This window comes from Lepisma saccharinum, chromosome 17, assembly GCF_977018435.1.
Source record: "Lepisma saccharinum chromosome 17, izLepSacc3.1, whole genome shotgun sequence".
Classification (NCBI taxonomy): domain Eukaryota; kingdom Metazoa; phylum Arthropoda; class Insecta; order Zygentoma; family Lepismatidae; genus Lepisma; species Lepisma saccharinum.
Genome location: NC_139245.1, coordinates 28,789,976 through 28,812,303, shown reverse-complemented (window position 1 = coordinate 28,812,303; position 22,328 = coordinate 28,789,976). Strand labels below are relative to the sequence as shown.

The following is a 22,328-nucleotide window of genomic DNA, read 5'->3' as shown; positions in this document are numbered from 1 at the left end:
GACCGAGTTGCAAACAGGACAATTTAGAGCTATTTCGTGCTGATGCTTGTCTTTGGGAGACAGAGGCAGCATGGGCTTGGGGGCCAACAGCACCTTCCCTATCTTGATGGCTTCCTGTTGCATTCTCTCCAGGAAGTGTTTGACCGGGTCGGGGCCGCGATACACATAGGGCTCGGAGGCAATATGTTGGTCTCGCCACACCACAACATAGGAGTAACTCGAGGCCTCGTGGATTTGGAAAGGAATGGTAGAGGATGTTTCGGGGTTGGGCTCGCAGTTAGACAGAGGTTGAAGAAAGGCCTCGAAGTCTGCTACAATATAGGCAGGATGCTTCACCATAGCACTGTGCCTGCGAAAGCACTCTACTGCACCAGGTTCGGGCAGGATAGTTCGTGCAGGCTTGTTGGTACCACAGTAGAGCATGTGGCGAGCTAGCTTCTCAGCAGCAATGTTGGGACCTCTGATGCGCCGGTAATCCTGCTGTTCTCGATTGCGAAATATAGACAAGCACCTGCGACACACCTCGACGTGGTGACTATCACTGCTCCGTTGGCTCGAAACAAGCCGAGAGAGCGAGCGAATGAGGGTGTAATGGTGATGGGTTTCGTCCTTGATGAGCAGGAGGTTGATTTCTCGTGCCTCGTTGTTGTTGCTCACGTTGCTCACGCGGATGGGGTAGACCTCATGTTTGTTCTCGAGACCGTAAACATTGATGGCTAATTGCAGGCCCAACAAGTCACGAGCACGAACCTCAAACTTGCGAATATGCGAGACTTCTACAGGGTAGGCAATCCCCGCCATTGCATCCTCCAGTTCCAACTCATACTGCTTGTAGTGTGCAACACGGCGTGGACTCTTTTCCCAAGGTATAGGGTGCAATGCTGCCAGCACCGACCAGAGGAAGCATTTGGTGTCTTTGTTCTGAATATTGAGAATAGCTTTTTTTGCTTTAACCTCGGGTGGCAGGGCAATATAGCTAGACCCTGCCAGTGGCAGGAATTTGTTAAGTTTCAAACGAAGTTTGTGGGGGTCGCCACACAGCGAACCGCCCGAGCCTTCAGCCTGATGCTCCTCGTGCTTTGCCACAAGCTCCTCGACAAACTTGTCGTAGATGCTGTCGAGGTCAGTGACATCTGCCTGATGCAGTGTTTTTGCTTTTGTGGCATGGAAGAATTTATATATTTTATCAGACGGTTTCTTATACTTGCAGCATAGCACAGCATAGAATTTAGTGGAGTGTGTGGCCAATGCATCGTTGAGGATGGATATTATCTTAGCTCGCTCGCTCCCCAGAAAACTACGCACATCGCAGAAGCTGTCTGATGTTATGTCAAAGTCTTCTAATAAATGCTCAAACGCAAACCGGTCTGCTTTCTTCGCCAGCTTGACGCGTTTGGCAGGTGGCGATGCATCGAGAGAGGTTACTTCTACCTTTCGCTTGGAAGGTTGCGGTAGAGATGTTCCAGTGCTCTTGCAAGTAAGCTGGTGTCGCTTGAAGTTGGGAATAGAAATATTTTTTCCACACTTAGAGCACAGTTTGGTCGCACATATTTGTTTTCCCGGCACACAAGTACGACAGTGCCTTTGAAAATGTTTACTTGACACAGCAGTTTGGCACGTAGGGCAATTTTTTACAGAACGCATAATGCAGAGATTTTTTGGGGGTATGTTATTTAATATCCAATGCTGTGCAATGCAAAATATAATTGTTAACTTTTTTTTTAAAAAAAAAATCTTTTTTTGAAATATTCTCTATGACCTTACTTAGGTTTTTCCGCCAAATTATATGCTTCTAGTCTCCTATACTTTGGTGGAGCCCGTTCAGGTTCTATCCCCCGCCATGTGGGTTCCTCTGCCAATCCAGCAAAGGTGAGAAATCAGCGCTGTGCTCCGGCTTTAGACAGCCAATAGAAATTTTGCTTACTTAAACCAATCAGAAAACACCACGTATAAATTATTAGCCAATCAAAATCTCTGTTATTTTAGCTATCATATAAAAAAAATGCAAAATATCCCAGTTTCAATTCGATCCATTTATCTGAATCGAAGAAACCGACAATTCACATATCCCCATATTATTGTATGCTTGCCCTATTAGCACCTCTTTTGCTGTTGTGCTCAATTAGTTTTCACTAATTGGCGATTTTCTTGAAGAGGTCTAATAGAACAAGATACGGCGGTATGAGAAATATGCAAATTTAAAGATATTTTAGCGAATTACGCCGGCATAAGCTAAGTTCGTATTGCTAGAAGGCCTTCGTCGTTGCAAGTCACCTAACCCATTCACTGGCAAAAAAAATTAAAAATGTTGACGTACTGAAAAAAAAATAACTTGTCCCACTCAAGCATTCATCGAGTTCCAACATTTGTACAGAGATGGCTCTGTTGTTGTCGCTTATCAAATATATATATAATTTTGGAATATCTCTTAAACGGTACGAGATAGCCAAAATCTGTTTGCAGATTTGTAATGTACACTCGAAGATAAGTAAAAGTGTGAATACAACCTATGCTCGGAAATCCAAAATAGCGACCGGAAGTAGGTTCATCTCTTAAACGGTACGAGATAGCCAAAATCTGTTTGCAGATTTGTAATGTACACTCAAAGATAAGTAAAAGTGTGAATACAACCTATGCTCGGAAATCCAAAATGGCGACCGGAAGTAGGTTCATCTCTTAAACGGTACGAGATAGCCAAAATCTGTTTGCAGATTTGTAATGTACACTCGAAGATAAGTAAAAGTGTGAATACAACCTATGCTCGGAAATCCAAAATGGCGACCGGAAGTAGGTTCATCTCTTAAACGGTACGAGATAGCCAAAATCTGTTTGCAGATTTGTAATGTACACTCGAAGATAAGTAAAAGTGTGAATACAACCTATGCTCGGAAATCCAAAATGGCGACCGGAAGTAGGTTTATCTCTTAAACGGTACGAGATAGCCAAAATCTGTTTGCAGATTTGTAATGTACACTCAAAGATAAGTAAAAGTGTGAATACAACCTATGCTCGGAAATCCAAAATGGCGACCGGAAGTAGGTTCATCTCTTAAACGGTACGAGATAGCCAAAATCTGTTTGCAGATTTGTAATGTACACTCAAAGATAAGTAAAAGTGTGAATACAACCTATGCTCGGAAATCCAAAATGGCGACCGGAAGTAGGTTCATCTCTTAAACGGTACGAGATAGCCAAAATCTGTTTGCAGATTTGTAATGTACACTCGAAGATAAGTAAAAGTGTGAATACAACCTATGCTCGGAAATCCAAAATGGCGACCGGAAGTAGGTTCATCTCTTAAACGGTACGAGATAGCCAAAATCTGTTTGCAGATTTGTAATGTACACTTGAAAATAAGTAAAAGTGTGAATACAACCTATGCTCGGAAATCCAAAATGGCGACCGGAAGTAGGTTTATCTCTTAAACGGTACGAGATAGCCAAAATGTGTTTGCAGATTTGTAATGTACACTCGAAAATAAGTAAAAGTGTGAATACAACCTATGCTCGGAAATCCAAAATGGCGACCGGAAGTAGGTTCATCTCTTAAACAGTACGAGTTAGCCACAATCTGTTTGCAGATTTGTAATGTACACTCGAAGATATGTAAAAGTGTGAATACAACATATGTTCGGAAATTTACAGAGTTCATAGGAATTGTTATTTTATAGAACATTGTCAGCCATAAGGTTAATTCACCCTCTTCTCCTCAAATCGCATTACATACATGTGGAAGACAGAGGTAAAAAAAATTAGGTTAAATTAACCTCTCTCCGAGAACTGACCCCGAGCGCCCATTTTTAGCGAGCGCTATTTCAGCGAGCGCCATTTCAGCGAGTGTTTTTGTAAAGCGAGTTGGCAACACTGCTTGTGAGGTTAACATACACCGTGAAAGGCTACGCCTCGCCCGAACACATGTACACTCACACACAAAAAAAAGCTAAAAAAATTATACACCGTGAAAGGCTACGCCGAGTTGGCAACACTGCTTGTGAGGTTAACATACACCATAAAAGGCTACGCCGAGTTGGCAACACTGCTTGTGAGGTTAACATACACCATAAAAGGCTACGCCGAGTTGGAAATACTGCTGGTGAGGTTAACATACACCGTAAAAGGCTACGCCTCGCCCAAACACATGTACACTCACACACAAAAAAAAGCTAAAAAAATTATACACCGTGAAAAGCTACGCCGAGTTGGAAATACTGCTGGTGAGGTTAACATACACCATAAAAAGCTACGCCGAGTTGGCAACACTGCTTGTGAGGTTAACATACACCGTGAAAGGCTTCAAAATATCAGTTGGTGAAATTTTCGGGGGGTGAGTTGGCACCACTGCGAGCCCCACATGATGATTCGAGCCCCAAATGAGGATTTAGAACCGGGCCACCTGTACTACTGAAGCGCAGGTGCTTACTTTTGGTAACATAATTTTGTACTTGGAAAGATAAATTGATCTGGAGAATCTATTATGACACTGCAGGTTGTTTTCTGCTATATAAACTGTTCAGGCACCCTGATTTTTCCAGGACGAGAATAGTAATTCTATAATATTTAGTTTCTTGAAATTTAGATGAATATGAATCCTAACCTACTTCAGCAGTGACGGAAAAAGGGGGGCTATTACCCCCAACTTTTGTCCCTGCAGTAGAGGTGTGCGGAATCCCGAAAAGTCGGGACCGGGATCGGAAAAAGAAAATCCCGTCCCGGTCCAGACTTCGGAAAATGACTTCCTGACTTTTCGGGATCCCAAGCAGTCGGTAAATACCGAATAGTCATTGTAAAAAGTCGTCAATTCTCGACGTTTTCTGCATTGTAAATGTTTGTAACTTATCGGAAATTGTTAGTTTTTGTACCAGAAGTGCAAAAACAAGCACTTAAGATGGAAATTACGTGTAGAATTCGAGATTTCAAGAGCTTTGGGAAATTTCGAACATGTCCCGTCCCGAAAATTTCCCGACTTTGTCGGGAAATTGAGAATTTTCCCCGTCCCGAATGTCGGGATTTGAAGAATTTCCCGTCCCGACCAAAAAAATTCTGTCCCGCACACCCCTACCCTGCAGTATGGTAAACCTTATCTCCAAAGGGAAATAAACTGTCCTTGCCGCCACTGTACTCATAACAATGAGTATTTTTTTCTTTAACGATTTTAACTATAATTTACTGTGGAAAGGTTGACTTTCTTTTGTTTAAAACATGTTTTTTAACTGATGTTTAAAACTATGTTTAAAACAAAAAAATGTTTTAAACAAAAAAAAGTTTGTTTTGTTCTTTTTTAAAAAAACACAAATTTGGCTGGAAGTGATTGACAAATAGCATAATCCAAATTTCATATTTGAGTTGTGAGTTTTTGTCTTTTTAAGTATTCGCGATTAAAATTACCACCTGAGCGCTAGTGTCGCTTCCAATATGGCCGCTCTAAGTAGGATAGATCTTTGTTTACATTCAGCAGTAGTACAAAAGAGCAGCGTGTTGTCATGACTGGTATGGTAGAAAACGTTTAAATTACGCATTATTTTTAAATATTGCGAATGCGATGTGAATTCCAGGTACTCTAACAAACGTGAAGCTGTACTGAGAACGAAGCATTTAATTATGATAGGGAAAAAAAACACGGAAAATGCAGACGAAACTATGTATACGCACTGGTTGTCCAAAGCAGTGCTGTATCATCTGCACGTCATGTAACTGGGGGTTCTCGGAAATTATTTGAAAATAAAGGAATTGAAATTGACCTGTACTTGAAAAGCTGGGACAGGAGAAAATTGCGAACATATCGTTGCAGTTCATTCTCGAAAGAGAAAGGCTGGTTTAATAATAATATTCACGATTTCATCACCAGGCTATACTCACTGAAAAAAGGACATCGTACTGAATGAAACAGTAACATTAGCATATCCATTTTTTTTCTGGTTACATTTGACATTAATTCATTCTCAAACTATTTTCATCTTCCCTCTTAATCGACTTGCACCTGTTCCAAATTTCACACATACGTAACACCGGTTATACATGGACGCATTGGTTAAGACGCTTCATGATTTTTCGGAAAAAAAAGCTTTATTTATAAAGTACAATTTAAAACTTTACTTTCATGGAAATATATATTTATCTCTCGATAAATAAAGTAAGCAGACTCGTGCATTCTTCGTAATTTCCTTGCCGAATTACAGTGTTATATCCCCCATACCAATCTTCTGTCAATTACGTTTTCCCTGATTTATTAACAAATTTCATTTTGTTGATTCCACGGGGTGGAAACACATGAAAACTTTTAATTTGTTCTAACCCATAAAACTATTTAGAGCAAAAAAAAAAAAAAAAAACCTGAACAGTAGACCTTACTTTCTCGCATATTCACCATGCTTTAAACGACTTCAACACAACGTATCCTACTTAGAGTACTTCCTGAAAATCCCACCAGATGGCATATCGGTTAATTTTAATCGCGAATACTTTATGCACAAATGCACTGGACCTACAATTTAAAGTGGGATCCTCAATACTATGTGCCTCCACCGGGTATCGAACCCAGGATCAATGGGTTACAATGCGACGACGTTACCGCTACGCCATCCATATTTTTTTGTCAACAAGCCTAGACATAATAATTATTGTCTTTATGATTATGCCAGAATTTATTTATGAATATTCAATTTCAGGGGCTCATGTATACAATATTAAATACTGGAATGGTATTTACGAGTAAAATTCTTGGGATCCGGGTGTTAACTTTTATCTTCTTTTATTAAGAAATTTAGTAAGAATTTACTAAATAAACGGAAAGATGCATAATCCATGACGGCATTATGCGAACAAGTGTCGCTTCGGTGTGAAACTCTAGTGTCGCGTGTCACATGTCGTCTGTCGCTTTGGTTTTGGTGCAGAGGCGCCGACTTGTCAAAATTATTGGGGGGCTCTGATCACTGAAATAAATTAATGAATTACTCACTCTCTCCCTTTTTTAAGTTTTGATCTCAGTGTTCGGAATCACGTAAAAGCCCACGAATTCCTCAAAAATATCAAAATTTTTATTCACAGTTCTAATGCAGAATATTAATATTGTCCACGAATGGATATTTCACAAGTTTCGTCAACCATAATAGCAAAATATTCCCGACTTTTAATATCTGCTACCACGGAGCGCAAAACAGATCTCCCTAATATATCAATGACCTCGTTCTGAATGTCATGTTAGAGCCACTTGTAGCCCAAAAGTCTCATCCACTACCCTAGTTCACATCGTCTTTTGAAACTCTTTTTAGTAAAAATATTAACAATACTCATAATTACATACTTAGTATATAGTAATAAGTCATGTGTTTTGCTGTCTCTGGTCATAGCCCCCCCCCAGAGTTGATGGTTTAGCGGTCTCAGCCCCCCAAATTGATGGTCTAGAACATTTCAAATGTGTATTTAAAGTTAAGTTCATGTGGCACAATTCAGAGTAAACTTTACAAAAGAAGCAAAATAATACATTAGATCCTCTAAAGCAAAATTATTTGGGGGCTCAGCCCCAACATCGTTAATATTGAGGGGGCTCGAGCCCCCCCCCCCAAGCCCCATGCAGTCGGCGCCTATGTTTTGGTGTGAAATCTCCCATCCACTGAATTTCATCAACCTCTCCCTATTCAGACGCTATAGCATGGGCATGTTTGTAAGTGTCCTTCCATCACTTTCATCTAATCATCACTCATCGTCACGATGCCAAAAGCGACGCTAAATAACAACATCAAAAAATACAAATATAATCCATTTTCTCTGCCACCTCCTGGCCACAGTCTTTTTTATTTCTCTATGGATCTTCAACCGGAAGAGGTAGAGCGCCACCGGAAGTTCGCACAAGATAGAAATGGTCGCAGTTAGAAGTGTCAATATAATAGTGTTTTTGTTGTATTTTCCCTTTAACTTCCTTTGCATATGAAGTATACTGCCTGTGAAACACGTCAAGAATTCATTTTATGTGTGCGAATGTGACAGGTTAGTGAAAACTACACTGCAATTAGCGTAAACGTAGCTGTTTACATTGTGGGATAATCCCTCCCGTTTGTTGCATGGGATAAGGAATTATGTTTAGCGGCATTTATCGGGTTTAATTTGTAAGACAAATTGTAGTATGCACGATAGATCCAAAACGGAGAAGGAATATGAATAAAACTATATATATATTGGAGGGGCGAGGGCTGTTGGAATGTACTAGGTAATCCCAGGGATAATATAATAAATGGCGGTCTTTGTTATATCTTACTAGGGGTAGTAGGGAAGAAATTCATCCTAGCGGGTGGACGAGATTAGTTTTATCATTAAAGCCCTGATTTGTATGTAATTACATATTATATTCCTTTCTAGATACATACTTTGAACAGGAAAATGACAACGAATTATATAACTGACATGATTTTGCATAAGTTTTATGTTAAACATTTTTGCATATTTGCTGGGATATTACATATTTCCTAATTTACTTTACATAAAACAACATATTTCGGTATTTTTTGCTACGTTGATTCTTTTTCTTATATTTTCGATCTCTGAACATGATGATGAAAATTTGTAGCTCATGTGATGTCAGATTTCCTAATCAATGAGATGCATAGTGCGTACGGTCATCTAAAATTGATTGTCAAGTCGAAAGGCAGGCTGAAGACCAAAAAATACAAAAGATGCTTTTGTTTCTCCCCTTTTGGGGTTTTAAATTCACTTTATGCACAGTAATGCTAATCGGTACTGGACCTACGGTTTAAAGTGGGATTCAAACCACTATGTGCCTCCATCAGACATTGAACCTGGAACCCCTTGATTACAAGGTGACAACGTTACCACTACACCATCTTGTCTTCTTGAATCTGCCCCTACATTGACATATTCTACAATAGTTTGCAATGTGAAAAGTAATTAATAGGTAGTTGACAAGATTGGTTTCTTAAATATGTACACGTTGCTGTACTTTTTTGAGATTATGAATTTGATACAAAGGTAAATGTTTACTATCCTTCAGACACCTATAACTTCTGAGTTTCGTCAATTTTTGACATTTGTACTTACCTATCTGCTTCGCGGATAATTTTTTAACATGTATTCACGTTTTTTTGATCATTTTTTTTTTAAAAAAAAGTGTTTTTGTAACTGAAGAACGTACATTTCCGCAAATGGTTTGTGGGGCTATGTGTCAATGGTTCGTGGGGCTATGCAAGAATGGTGTGTGTGGCTACGCATATTTTTTTCGAAACCAATTTTTAACTATTGCAACCTATTGTGACCCTACCTAACCTAACCTTACCGGAAATGGTTCGTGGGGCTATGTATGAATGGTTCGTGGGGCTAGGCGTCAATGGTTGAATTTCCGCTATGAAACATTCCCACATCACACAAAACACCTTCCAGATGTTAGACAATACTACAGGAACTTATTACGGTAAGTAGTTTCTTCTGTAGAAATGAAGAAATCTGTCCGAAGGATAGTAAACTAGTACCGATACAAATTATGTCCTTAAAATGATGCTGAATATGTTCAAATAAAACAAATATCTAGCAGAATTCTTGAAATTTCTTGGATACTCAGTTATTATTAATATTACATATTCTTTGATACTACTTATTTATCTACAGATCCATTTGATAATACATATTTAGGTGCATGTTTTATCAATTATTGTACAATACCGGACCCCTCCTCGATTTTTGTAATATTTCACATACTCTCTAATTGAGGCCTCCTAATCACGAATTTGAAGTTAAAATTTGGCGGTCACGTGTAGAAATTGCAAAATAAGCAAAATTGAGTGGTCTGCGATTGGCACGATTGCTCATTATTTACAAAATTTTCCTGTAAGTAATGAGCAATATGCGCAGGGAAGTTTAACTGTATAATTTTATTTCGGACACTGCAATTTGTATTATTTCTTATAATAAACTGATAATTACATGTGGCATGGGTACAAGGTTATCACAGGAATGCCAGAATTTCAAATTCAGGCAGTGTTCTTTGATGGGGCAGTACCATGTTAGAAAAAACTGCCGAGTTTGTTCCATTCAATATCACGTGGTATCAATGGGTTCATATAAGGTAATGGCGTAATGAAATATCTATTTTGGAATGGAGATCTAAGCAACATCTCGTATAAAACTTAAAAGTCTTCCCACATAATTGTCATATTTGATGTTTACTCATTAGACAATTGGTTGAGTTATTTGGAAGGAATAGGATTGGACTTTGGTCTCAAGAACCAGTAAACGGCAGCTATACATTAATGACTAATAAGAACTTTGGCTGCCCAGTTTGGCAAATTGTTGTAGCACAAGTACAATTGTTCATGTGGCTCTCAACCAGTTGAACTGCCACGGTCTAGTATTGTTCAAATTGGAATGCAACATATTGTTTTGCCCAGAGGTAGCAATAGTTCCAATTTGGCATGGTATTGGTTGTCCAGCGAAAAGAATAGACTCTTGGGTATATGAGAACAGCGTTGCCGGTTGCCGCAGGGGCGAGTAACGGACCAGTTGGCAGTGAAAGTACAAGACCAAACAAACGTGCGTGGCGCTTGAATCGCGGGTACGTACAAATTGAAGAAATAAGTTCACGGTGAGCTATTATTAAAAACAAGAAACAAATTCACAAAATTACATAAACTGAAAGAATAATTCTTAATGAACTTACTTTTCTCTCACATGTCACTCCAGGGGGTTAATTCCTTCCATTGCAGAATCATCACCAGAATCATTTTCTTTAGTCAGATCATCACTCTCGCTGGAATCTTCACCCAAGTGGATTATTATCTGATCAACGTCATCCTGCAATTCATCTGCATTCCACATTTCCTTCTCTATGTCCACGACATGTTTTACGTAATTTTGCCAGTTTTCAACTGTTACTGTCTTAAATGATTCAGTGATTAAATTTTCAATGTCTTTAGTTTTGAATGTAGTGTTGTTACACTACGCACATAATGCTTAACCTGTGACCCGCATGCACTAAAGCGTATCGCGCTCCGTGAGATGTTGGATTTTTTAATCCAGTGGAAAGACCTGCCAGAAATGCTTGTTTTGCAGTTGTAATTGTCTTGTCTTTCCATTCATAATTGACTGAGGTTCCGGTGTTTACCCAGGATTCATCAGTGTAAACAATATTTCTATTTTCACGCCTAAACTTCCTAATCTCTCTTAAATATTTATGGTGAAGAGAAATTAAATCTTCTCTTTCCATTAACATGGATTTGTTGCCCCTTTTCTCATACGAAAGGCCAAGTTCTTTGAGAAAGACATGAAACGTTGATCTTTCAAAATTCGGTAATGTGGAGTCAGAATTAACAGCAACAAGAACAGAATTAAGTGTTGGGGGTTTGTTTTTAAAAAAGAATTCGTGAACTTTACGTCGCACAGCACTTCTGACAAAATCATTATATTTTACATTTCTACTTGTAATTGGCGATCTTTTCCTTGGTCGTTTCTTACCTGGTGTTTCAAGAGGACCTTGAGAAACCTCGCCCCGAATTTTATACACAGTAGCCCGAGAAACTAGAGTTGCTTTCGGCACTGGCTAACCAACTTACACTGCGATCCGGATTTTTCTGTTTTAAATAAACAAAAATATTCATTACTATTTGCCTTTCTTTACTTTTGAGAACCTCACCACACCTTCTCTTCTTTACACTACTTTCGCTCATATTTCAGTATTAAAACCAACGGTTTTTTACAGCACAACACAACACAACCCAACGCACAGATCCGCCACAGTCATTCCTTGTCGAAACCAACGGTCAGTCACCCTCTCCTTCCGTGAAATTTTGCCTACCGCAGTACTGGCTGAGGGGGTGGGGTGGAAAGCAGTCGACAACGCTGGGTTCACCGTTCCCCTCCGTTCACGTGCCCCTGCACAAACAAAATTAAAAACACGTGCTGCTGGAAGGAACTTTTCCTGGTCTGAAAGCTTAACCCGTTCCAGAATAGCATTTTGCATTCGAAAGAAAAGCAAGTGTGTGTTCACCTTTGCGCTCAGTAGTGAAAACAATATTTAAAAAGAGGGAGGATGTAGGGAAAGTAAAAGCCCATTTGAAGCAACAGTCTATTCTTTTCGCTGGACAATCTATAGGAATGAAAATGTAATTTCTGTAGTGCAGTGTTTTATTATTAGATCTATTGCATGTTGGTTGACTATGTTCTTTTGTGTGTGTCTTGTTATATTTTTGCCTTAGCCCTACTACTTTTACTTTAGAAAATTATTTATTCTCGTTCGTAATTTGGAAACTGCAATTATCGAACATCAGCAATTGAAACTTATTGCTGATAAAATAACTGTGGAAGCACATGAAGATGTAATTATTTTCCCATTTTTTAAAAATCCTTGTACCTCTGACTGTCACAATGTTATGTACAAACTCTCAAGAAATTGCATGTTGAAAAACACAATAAATCAACACATTACACTTATGTACTTAATTTGAAAAGCAATTTACAATTTACTTCATACAAATATTTGATCACCTCAACAGGAAACCAAAAATACTTCCTTCCTGGCTTTATAATAAAATGAATGCTTGTACTGCAGGTGGCACATGTGGCAGCCAAAGTGTTAAATAAAATTAACCTACACCGAAGTGCTATTCACCTTGTCTTTGGTTTGTCAGAGTTTGTTTATACTCAGGCTAAGGGGGCTAGAAATGTAGTTGAAATACTCGCACTGTCTCTCACTCATTTTCACGTACTTACTTTGTATTTTACATTTTACACTCGGATAAGCTAATTGGGATTAGAAATGCACTTTAAACACCCACCCACTCTAAAACTACCACAGCATAATTTGTGATGTGTTACTTCTTTTACAGTACGAAACCCGTATCGGGCATTTTGCAGCATTTTGTGTGTGACATGTTATGCATAAAATGTAAGATTCTAGACATGAGATTGGAATAAAATATTCATAACGGACTGATTTCATAGAATAATGAAGTTCTTTGCAGTGTCTGCTAACAAATGATAAAAAAAAACATGGGTATGATGACATAGCCTGAATGCACAAGAAGCATTCAGGGCTCGAAAAATCTCGGTTGCCATGGCGACTAAAAATTTCAGCCTGGCGACTGTGATCTTATGCTGTAATATTTATGAAATTTTGATGATTCTAAGTTCAAATTGCAGTACAGCGTAAGTTAGCAAATGATTTTTTTTAAATCAACGTTGTGAACATTCCAGAGACTCAGTAAAAATTTCTTACTCTTTGTCCCCCAACACCCCATTTCCTGTTTTCTCGAATGATTTAGCGATGTTTTGAATACTGTGATGCTCAGCTTCTTATACAGAGTGTTTAAAATTATCAGTTTTCTCCATACAGAAAATTTAGATAAATTAATAACTGGCGGAAGGCAGCGTTAAAATTTGTTCAGAAATGCACTTTTGAATGATAAAAATACGTAAGAAATTATCGAAGGGTCATAATTAGATGTTGGATGACTGATGCCATGTCAATCTGTCATTTGCTACCAACATTGGTCATGTGCAACATTTGATGGATTTTTTATTGGCAATTTTATGGGTTCAGTGAAAAAGTGCCATTTTTGGGACATATATGGCAATGCCAGCAGGTCGAAATATTGTCAACAGACGCATGCCACATGTGCCTAAGTATTGGCTATACATTTACGTGAAAAATTATAAACCAAGATTTTGTGCCGAAATTGGACTCTTGAGAGAATCCTAGTCTTCCTCTGGTTACACTGAATTCTCTTCGCTCACTTTCGATGCTACTATGCCTGTTCTTTTAATTGATTCAGCATGGCATATTCTTTGGAGCAGCGCATGTGCATTGCTGAAGAGTATTTTACTACTCATTCTTACACTCATGTGCAAGAGATTTTCCAAGAAAAATCCCCTGCTTCTGCTGTACCTCACAAAGCAACTGTTTTACGACTAGTCAAACACCAACAAATGATCCCACAAATTGTTAAGAGTTGGTATTATTATTGAAGATTAGCCACACACACGAGATGTACTACGTATAAATTTTCAGCAAAAAAATGCAGGCACGACCAGGACCCGAACCTGGGTCTCTGGCATACCATACGATTTCTTTAACCACTGAGCTACTGAGCCAGCCTCGCCTCGCCTGATTTGTCGCTGTCGCACCTGTGTGGAATCGTCTCTGCCAATGCTACCTTAACGGGAACTGTTGCCTTTGAAGCACAGTAGACTTCGACTGGTTCCTCCCAGCGTAGAGATGTTAACCTCTTAACATACAGATTTTATTAAAAAAATTGTTTCGATTTTAATGTAATTTTTTTATTACTCTGTTGAAATAATCAGTTAAGAACATTATATATGGTTATAATAATGTTGATTGTTGACAACTCAACAATGAGATACATGCGTCTGAAAAGCCCCTAAGATAAAATCCCGAGTATACTCGTGCTATCAATGAGTAAAATATTACCAATAGAACTTGTTAAAAAATCAAGGTAAGTTATTTTAATAATCAAAATAAACACAAAATAGCACTGAAACACTAATTAGTGAACTTGAAAACAATTGTTTATATTATAGGGACTTTGTCATTAGTCCTAAAACGTGTATAAATGTACCCACTAAATGTGAAATACATTGTTTATATGTTACTGACTGTGTGATAAGCCCTGAAACATGGATCAATGCACAAAGCTACACTGCATTCCTCACACATGTATCTGGATTCTCTTCTAGCCTTTTCCCCTCTAGCATCACGCACACTGTCTGGCACTTGCAAAGTCAGTTTCCGATGAATCTGACACATCACTTTCTTCTGAACTTTCTTCATGACTTTCTTCGGAGCTATCTGAACCGTTAAACTGAATATCAAGCTCTTCTTCACTCTCCATTTTCACATAAGAAGAAGAATACCACCAAGAAACACGGAAGAAAACAAAGGCACCCTAACTGACTTTCTCACACCTATGCCGTAGACGAAAATAAACATCAAAAGAAGGAGATTAGTGACATCTACCGGAAAGACAAAAAAACAACAACTTCAACAGCACTATTAGTGACATCTACCGGAAAGACAAGTAAACAACAACTTCAACAGCACTATCTAGCGGAAACATGCAGAAACATAGAAAAACGAGTATAATCGTCCTTTTAAAATGTGTACGGATAAAAAGAAGTTACCCCGAATATACTCGGGATATTATATTTTCGTGGAAATTAAAAACCCGAGTATACTCGGGCTTTTATGTTAAAAGGTTAATGCATTTTTCGCTGAAAATTTCTACGTAGTACATTTCCTGTGTGTGCCTGATCTTCAATAATTAACATCTCTATGCTGGGAGGAACCAGGCAACGTCAAAGTCTGTTGTATTTCAAAGGCAACAGATCCTGTTGCGGTATAGTGGAACCACAAGGAAAGAAACCTGCGCAGACCCCATCGCGCTGGCGGGTGGGGGAAAAAGACAGGAGGAAGAAGCCTTCAGTGTCGCCAACGTCAGTGTTGCCAGACCTATTGATTTCTCGGTAGGATTCCATAATAAACTATTGCTATGGCACCTCCGACGGCCAGCTCAAAAACACGTTTCCTGCTCATCTTTACTTGAACATGGAGGGGAGATGTGGAGTGGAACTCCACTCAGCCCTGAAAAGTGCTGTTTGAACTGTGAAATTATGTCAAACGCTACTCAATTGTGCTAGGACATAATTATCATTATTTTATTACTTTTACTACATTACTATTTTTAGATGGCTGTATTTTATCCCACCCTAAACTCTATTTTTATTTTAGTTATTTTACGCCGCTTTTGTGCCTCTACGGGTAAGTACGACAATATGGATGAATGAAAAACTGATGAAATGGATGAAGTGACACAAACACAGTGAAACGTCCTTGCCTTACGAGGTAGAAACACTGACTTCGTAGCGTGGGCAAATTATGTTATACATGTATGCGTTTGTGGGTGTGTGTGTGTATTTCTAGCAGATGGGGAGGATGGGTGGCACCCTAGCATAAGCATTGCTATCTTGAATTATTGAGGAAGACATGCTGTCTAATTCACCAAATATATTTCACATACGTAATGCATTTTTTCATTATGGTGCAGGACGCGTGCCCACCCCTATCGATAGCTGCACACGAACACCATCAGAAGGCAAATTGATTTGTTATTGTTAGCATTCGACTTGAAAGATTGTGGAAAATCGCTGACAACGGAAGGCGGCACGTTAGCTTCATCTGTGAACACAACTTTCTACCATTTCCTGTCATAAAAATTCCTCGCGATAATAGAGGCATCCCAACCCCTTGTGTCGATGCTGAGAAAGGGCAAATTTGAGGGTGTTTTCCACGCACCCTCTAACCGGAAAATGCGGAAGAGATGAAAGATGTTGGTCGGTTCCTTAGGGCGGTTTACTTTCTTTTGTTTGAAACATGTCCACTCCTGAAATGGAGATCTTCGGTATATTTTCGCCAAACACAGGGTGCTGGGTTAAGCACCATTGTTACAAAAGTATCTGTGACGTTTACACCGTAAACAATGCGCGCCACTCCCCCTTGCCCCCCCCCCCCAGTGCGCACAACTATGCCGCCCTTCCCCCCCCCAAGAACGTCGTTCATCCTCTTCTATTAGATCATCGGATTTTGTAGCAGAACTTCTGGTTTCCAAGGAACAATCTCCCGAATTTTTCAAATCTGACCTGGCAACACTGCCCTGAACACCGATAACGGCAGGGAAGTTGCGCGAACGCTTTGGACGGAAGGTTTTTTTCCTTGTGGTCGAGCTATAACACTGGCAGAGAAGATTCCACGCAGGTAAAACAGCGACAGACAGCAAAAAATCAGGGGAGGTCAGACTGGCTCAGTAGCTCAGTGTTTTTAAATTGTATTTGAACAGCAAAAATAATCCACATTAACACAGTCATGTTTAAATATGTTTCTGAATTGCATTTAAGTGCAAAGTTAGCATTGCTTTTGTCCTCTCTTTTCAGGTGACATTAGCCAAGAAAATGGCAGGCCAACAAATTTGTTTAAAGTGGAACAGCTTTCAAACAAATATTGTGACCAGTTTCGAGCACTTATGGGAAGAAGAAGGCTTGGTAGATGTTACTTTGGCCAGTGATGGTCAGTGCATTCGTGCCCATAAAGTCATTCTGTCAGCATGTAGCCCATTTTTTAGAAAAGTGTTTCAGGTAAGGAATATGTTTTATTGTTGCTTTATGCCAAAATTCTTACAGCAGGGTGCTAATTTCTTCATTTTGTGCGTGATACTTCTACATAATATGAATTTTCTGCATGTATAAATGTAGATGTTAAAGTTTTAAAGTGTATCATTACTGATTTGATTGCTGGTATGGCAATAGCGTAGTAGGAGGTGTCTTTTAAGTGATCTGCTTTTATCATTGCAGCAATTCTTTTCTTCATTTTTCTTTCCGATACAGAAGTTTTATACACATGTATAAAACTCCTAATTCTGTCTCTGATGTTGATTTTTCATTGCCGTCCCATTGTGAAATTTTGCACACAAATAGTCAATTGATATCTTCAAATCATAAATTTAAAAAAATAAAAATAAACATGGTGTTTCTGAAATTTTCAAAAGAACATTTTTTCAAGTTTCTTAAAAATTACAAAATCCAAACACCACTGTCATGTTGCATTTCAAATTAAAGCCCACTAAAAGCAGAAGAGAATGACTCCAATTTGAGCTCTCTAGGTCAAATAGTTTTTTTATCTACAGCTGTTTAAAGATTTCAAAGTGTCATCAAATTTTGGGATTTTAGCTTTTTTGAAAGTCAATAACTCAAAAACTAAGAGCATAAAAAATCTGAAATTTGGCAGTTTTTGTCCTCTTGATAAGTGCAATGTATAAGCAAAAAATCTAAAAATCTGAATCCTTAAGGTTCAAAATTATTTTTTATCGATTGATTTGACATGGAATGAGCCTTTGAATAATATATTTGTTGATGTAGACATTCAACTAATATTAGTCAAAACTTGAATTGACTCTGTTTATGACTAAGTCAAACTATACTTTTATTACTTTGAGATTTTTCAAGTCTACAGTTCTAACTAAGATACAAACTATGGTATTAAAATATAGAAGGTGGACCATTTAAGTTGATAATGCAAAGTATCTCACAAAGCATTTTTGAAAGAAACATACATTTTGTACAAGTGTAAGCTCATTGCATGAAATAAACCAGGGAATAAGTATATTAAAATAATAATTATAATTCCATTTTAAAAATTGAAATGTCCTCCTAGTAAAACATGCATACTGACATTCACTTTCCCCCTTAAAGTCAATTAACTTTTATTTGGAACATTTCTCTTGAAAATGCTTCGTTTGTGAGAAGAGAATAAAACCTGGGACCTGTTACTACAAGGTGAGAGTGTAAGAAAACCCGTAATCAGAGCTCTCTCAGCTGAAGGCATTGAGTTTCTGGACTCACGATGTTGTCTCCAAAGGTTTTGGGTTCAAATTCCACGCTTAATTTGTGTCTTCGTGAGTGCTCTTCATCAGTTTTATTTAATCATCACTCATTCTTATCATGAATAGCCAAATGTACCAGAAAAATGATGCTAAATAACAAAATTACAAATAAAAGTACTGGGTGGGGATTCAATGCAGCCCTTTTGAGTAATTACCAATATGAAAGCAAGGGTTATTATCTGTGGCAAGTAATATGACGATGTAAATGCACTTATTTTGTGTAGTGGTATATCAATAGGACAACAATTTGCACCAGGATGCCTTGGAATGGCCACTGACCTGTGCATTACAAGAAACTCTCAAAATCTTTATGCATGTCCCTTGAGAAAGTACAACAAACAAAATAGCAACATGAATGACCAAAACTGGAACATCCTTTCCTTTTAATTTGGCAACTGTGGTGCTGTACCATGTAGTGGAATTTGCCATAATCAGAAAGCTATATTTTAAAAGTTACTTTGCTACAGCTACTCCTGTACATTAGTTGCTACTTTCTTACTTTTGTGCTGCTATTTGATAAAAATAAAACCACATGGATATTCAAAGGAAACCCTTAGCAGTAGTTCTTACTACTAGTTAGTAGATTTATCATCATGATGTCTGTATATTTTTATCTGAGTATCTGACATTTGGATTATCCAGGTATCTGTCAACTGTATGTCTGGGTATATCCCATTTACATATTTGGGTATCTATTCTCTGGGCATTTAGTTACATGCCAAACACATGTTTAAGTCTCTGTATATTCAGATAACTGTTCACTGGATTGTATTGATATATGCCATTGGTGTATCAGGGTATCTATAATGTGGGTTGTCCTGATTGCCATTATCTTGTAATAGACTTATTTCTTTATGAACCTTGTGCACAATTAATGGTTATTGTCAATAATTGTTTTGCGCTGTTGCCACAAACCAAATTTTTGCTCAAAATGCCAAGAAAACCAGCTACAAGATTTAAGAATTTTAAAGCAAAATCTACAACCACAGCTACAATTTTAAAAATATTGCCCCGTTACAGGTACAAATTTTGTAGCTAGCTACAATTTACCACAGTCACTAGGCTTTTCAAGAAGACTCTACTGCTTCAGTTCACAACAATATATCCTCTATTTCAGTAGTTGATGGTTTGTCAGAAATTAGTTGTCTTGGGTTTTTAATATTTTGAAATGTAGTCAGCTGATAGTTCTGCTGATATTAATTGAATGACTAATTTGAGTAATAAGAGTTGACAAATGTTCATAAGTAGAGTTATGCCGAGCCAAAAGAGATATAATTCATAATTCTACTCTATGAGATATTAAATTTAATTTAGGGTAGTATTTAATTTCAAATTATGTGCCGGAAATGCACCCAGGGTTAAAGCTAACACTGTTGAAATATTTCTGTTGTTTAAGGGTTGCACATGTCTCGAGTAGCTTGAAACATCACCAGTGCTCTACTGGTGGTATGTGCGTGCAAAGCCATATTTCTTGCAGAAATTGAAACAGATCTAAAGCTTGTACAGAAAAATATTATTTTACAAATCTTTGATGATTTTAGTTAGAGGTGCACGATTGTCTGAATATGTTAAAGTTTTATATTTCACACAGCTAGGAAGAATAAATTAATATAATGAGGATATATTAACAATGTTGCTTCAATTTCGCTTCATTTTGTTTCTTGAAAGATTCTAATGCTTGCAAAATAAGTTCACGAAGCCAGAATTCATCCTAGACTGAATTGATTAAAACAGAAATTATCTAATTGTCACATTTTTTTTTATTTCCAGAGTAATCCTTGCCAGCACCCGGTGATCATTTTACAAGATGTCCATTTTTCAGAATTGGAGTCTCTCCTGTGCTTTATGTACAAGGGAGAAGTTAATATTGGACAGGAAAACCTCCCTGCTCTACTAAGGGCTGCAGAAACCTTACAGATTCGAGGATTATCAGGAGCTTCAGAACAAGTGAAGGAAAAGGTATGTGTTTACTGGATGGGGACATTTGCACACGCTTCAGATTATACTCAATTTTGTTTCAACTAGTGAGAACTAATAAATAGCAAGTTCTCAAAGTGTATCTGCTATTAGGTATCACCCTCACTGTAATGAAGTACAGCGTGGTAGGATTACGTGTGACAAGACGAGGTGTGTAGTGCCAGGCATTCAGTGACTTCACTGGTACAATGAAACATGTAAATGATCTGTTACACAACACAAATGTAATATAAAACATAAGCGAGTTACTAAAGATATATCTGTGAAACTTACTTGTAAATGTTCTATTAATTTCAGTGGCCTCTGCCACCATCCACTTGAGAACTCGATGCTTTACTATTAGGTTGACTTCCGGTTCCTGTTGTTGTTTCCTCGACTACCGCTAGGGGTGCTCGTGTAGGCATTTCGTCTGCTGCGCTTGATGGGTTTGAGTTGTTGTAATAGCGGGACCCAAACATGATGAGCCTGACCACTGTCGATGTTCAGCTCGTGCGGAAAGTGCATAATTGCATGCTTCTCTTTGATTTTGGTGTCGATTAGGGTGTGCGATGTGTCCCTAACTGAAACTTTTTGGATCCTGTGTTTATTGAACTTGAGGTGCCTTGCTAGTCCGGTAGTGGGTTGGGATTTTTTTCATCACTAACATATCTGATGGATCTGCCAATGTAGTGTGAGTTGCACTCACACCGGGCATCATATACACCTGGGTTGTGTAGTGGGGAAAGGAATGATCTCTTGTGTTTACTTAGGGCACTGGCTACTTTGTTCATTGGTTTGTGTGCAAGTTTTATGTCACATTGTTTCAAGGTCTTGACTAGGCAGTTGGATGTAGTCTGGTGGTAAGGGAAGGCAATCCATTTAGCTTTATCACTGCTGGCTGGGTGAAGTAGGTTAGGTTGGCATACTTGCATTTCTGCTGCTGCACCATGTAGAGAGTTGATGTACTGTGTATCCATTTTGAAGTCCTATGTCCGTCACTATGGTAACTTCTTCCTTCAAATCATCTTCACTTGAACAGTGAGAGAAAGCTCTTCTGTAGAAGTTAAGCCATACATTGGCTTTATGTTGGGGTGGGTGGTTGGAAAGGGAGTGGATGTACTGGTTCCCTGCCCCTGGTTTTCTATAGACCATGGTGGTGAATTTGTTGTCCCTTCTTTTTTTTTGATGGTTAGATCTAGGAACTTAAGGATGCCTTGGTTTTCCCGTTCTATTGTAAATTTCAACATGGGGTGAATGTTGCTAAGTTTTTCCATGAGTAGATCTATTTCCTCTTCCCTTTTGAAAATGACCAACGTGTCATCTGCATATCTGCCATATCGTAGGTATTGGAGTTCTGGTGAGTGAAGAATATCTTTCTCAGCTAGGTGCATGACAATGTTTGCTATGGGAGCGGACAGGGGGTTGCCCATGGCCAAACCTTCTGTTTGTATGAAATACTTGTCTTGAAATTGAAAATAGTTGTGCCTGAGGCAGATTTCCAATAACTTGGATGGATACCTCTCAGACACTTCCACTGGTGAGACCTTATTGGCAGAAAGCCATCTTTCCACTGAGGTGAGGGCTAGGTTGATTGGGATGGAGTTATACATGTCAACTATATCTATGCTGGCAATTTTGGCATGGTTGGCTTGTACTATTGATGTTATTAGTTCTTTGGCATCTGTGGTGTTTCGGAAAACGTAGGTCAGTTTGTGATTGTGCTCAGAGATTTTCTTTTTTAGCCACTTTGTGAGGTGGACCATTGGTTGGTTGAACCCTGCGACGATGAGGCGCATCGGAATCTCCTGTTTGTGCATTTTGGAATGTGATAAGCTATTGCGGGAGATGGGTGGATGTTGAGGAGAAGTTGGCAGTCTTCCTGGTTCAGCATTACACAACCTTCAACTGCACGCTTGATTATGCGTTTG

At 38.5% G+C, this 22,328-nt stretch overlaps 1 protein-coding gene and 1 pseudogene across 2 annotated transcripts; one reads left to right on the top strand and one right to left on the bottom strand.

Moving 5' to 3' along the window:
• Positions 1–7,836: 7,836 nt before the first annotated feature.
• On the top strand, positions 7,837–20,469 carry LOC146001352 (longitudinals lacking protein-like pseudogene; annotated as a pseudogene). The gene is made up of 3 exons (XR_014443572.1): positions 7,837–7,981; positions 16,940–17,140; positions 20,215–20,469. The product of XR_014443572.1 is annotated as a longitudinals lacking protein-like pseudogene (transcript).
• A 947-nt stretch (positions 20,470–21,416) lies between these two features.
• Positions 21,417–22,217, bottom strand: LOC146001351 (uncharacterized). Its single transcript, XM_083138666.1, has one exon. It carries the CDS (start codon positions 22,215–22,217, stop codon positions 21,417–21,419), a length of 801 nt encoding a protein of 266 aa, XP_082994792.1.
• Positions 22,218–22,328: the final 111 nt, after the last annotated feature.

Excerpts from the sequence above, each read along its gene's own strand:
- LOC146001351 (XM_083138666.1), bottom strand. The coding sequence starts at position 22,217 with ATGCACAAACAGGAGATTCCGATGCGCCTCATCGTCGCAGGGTTCAAC.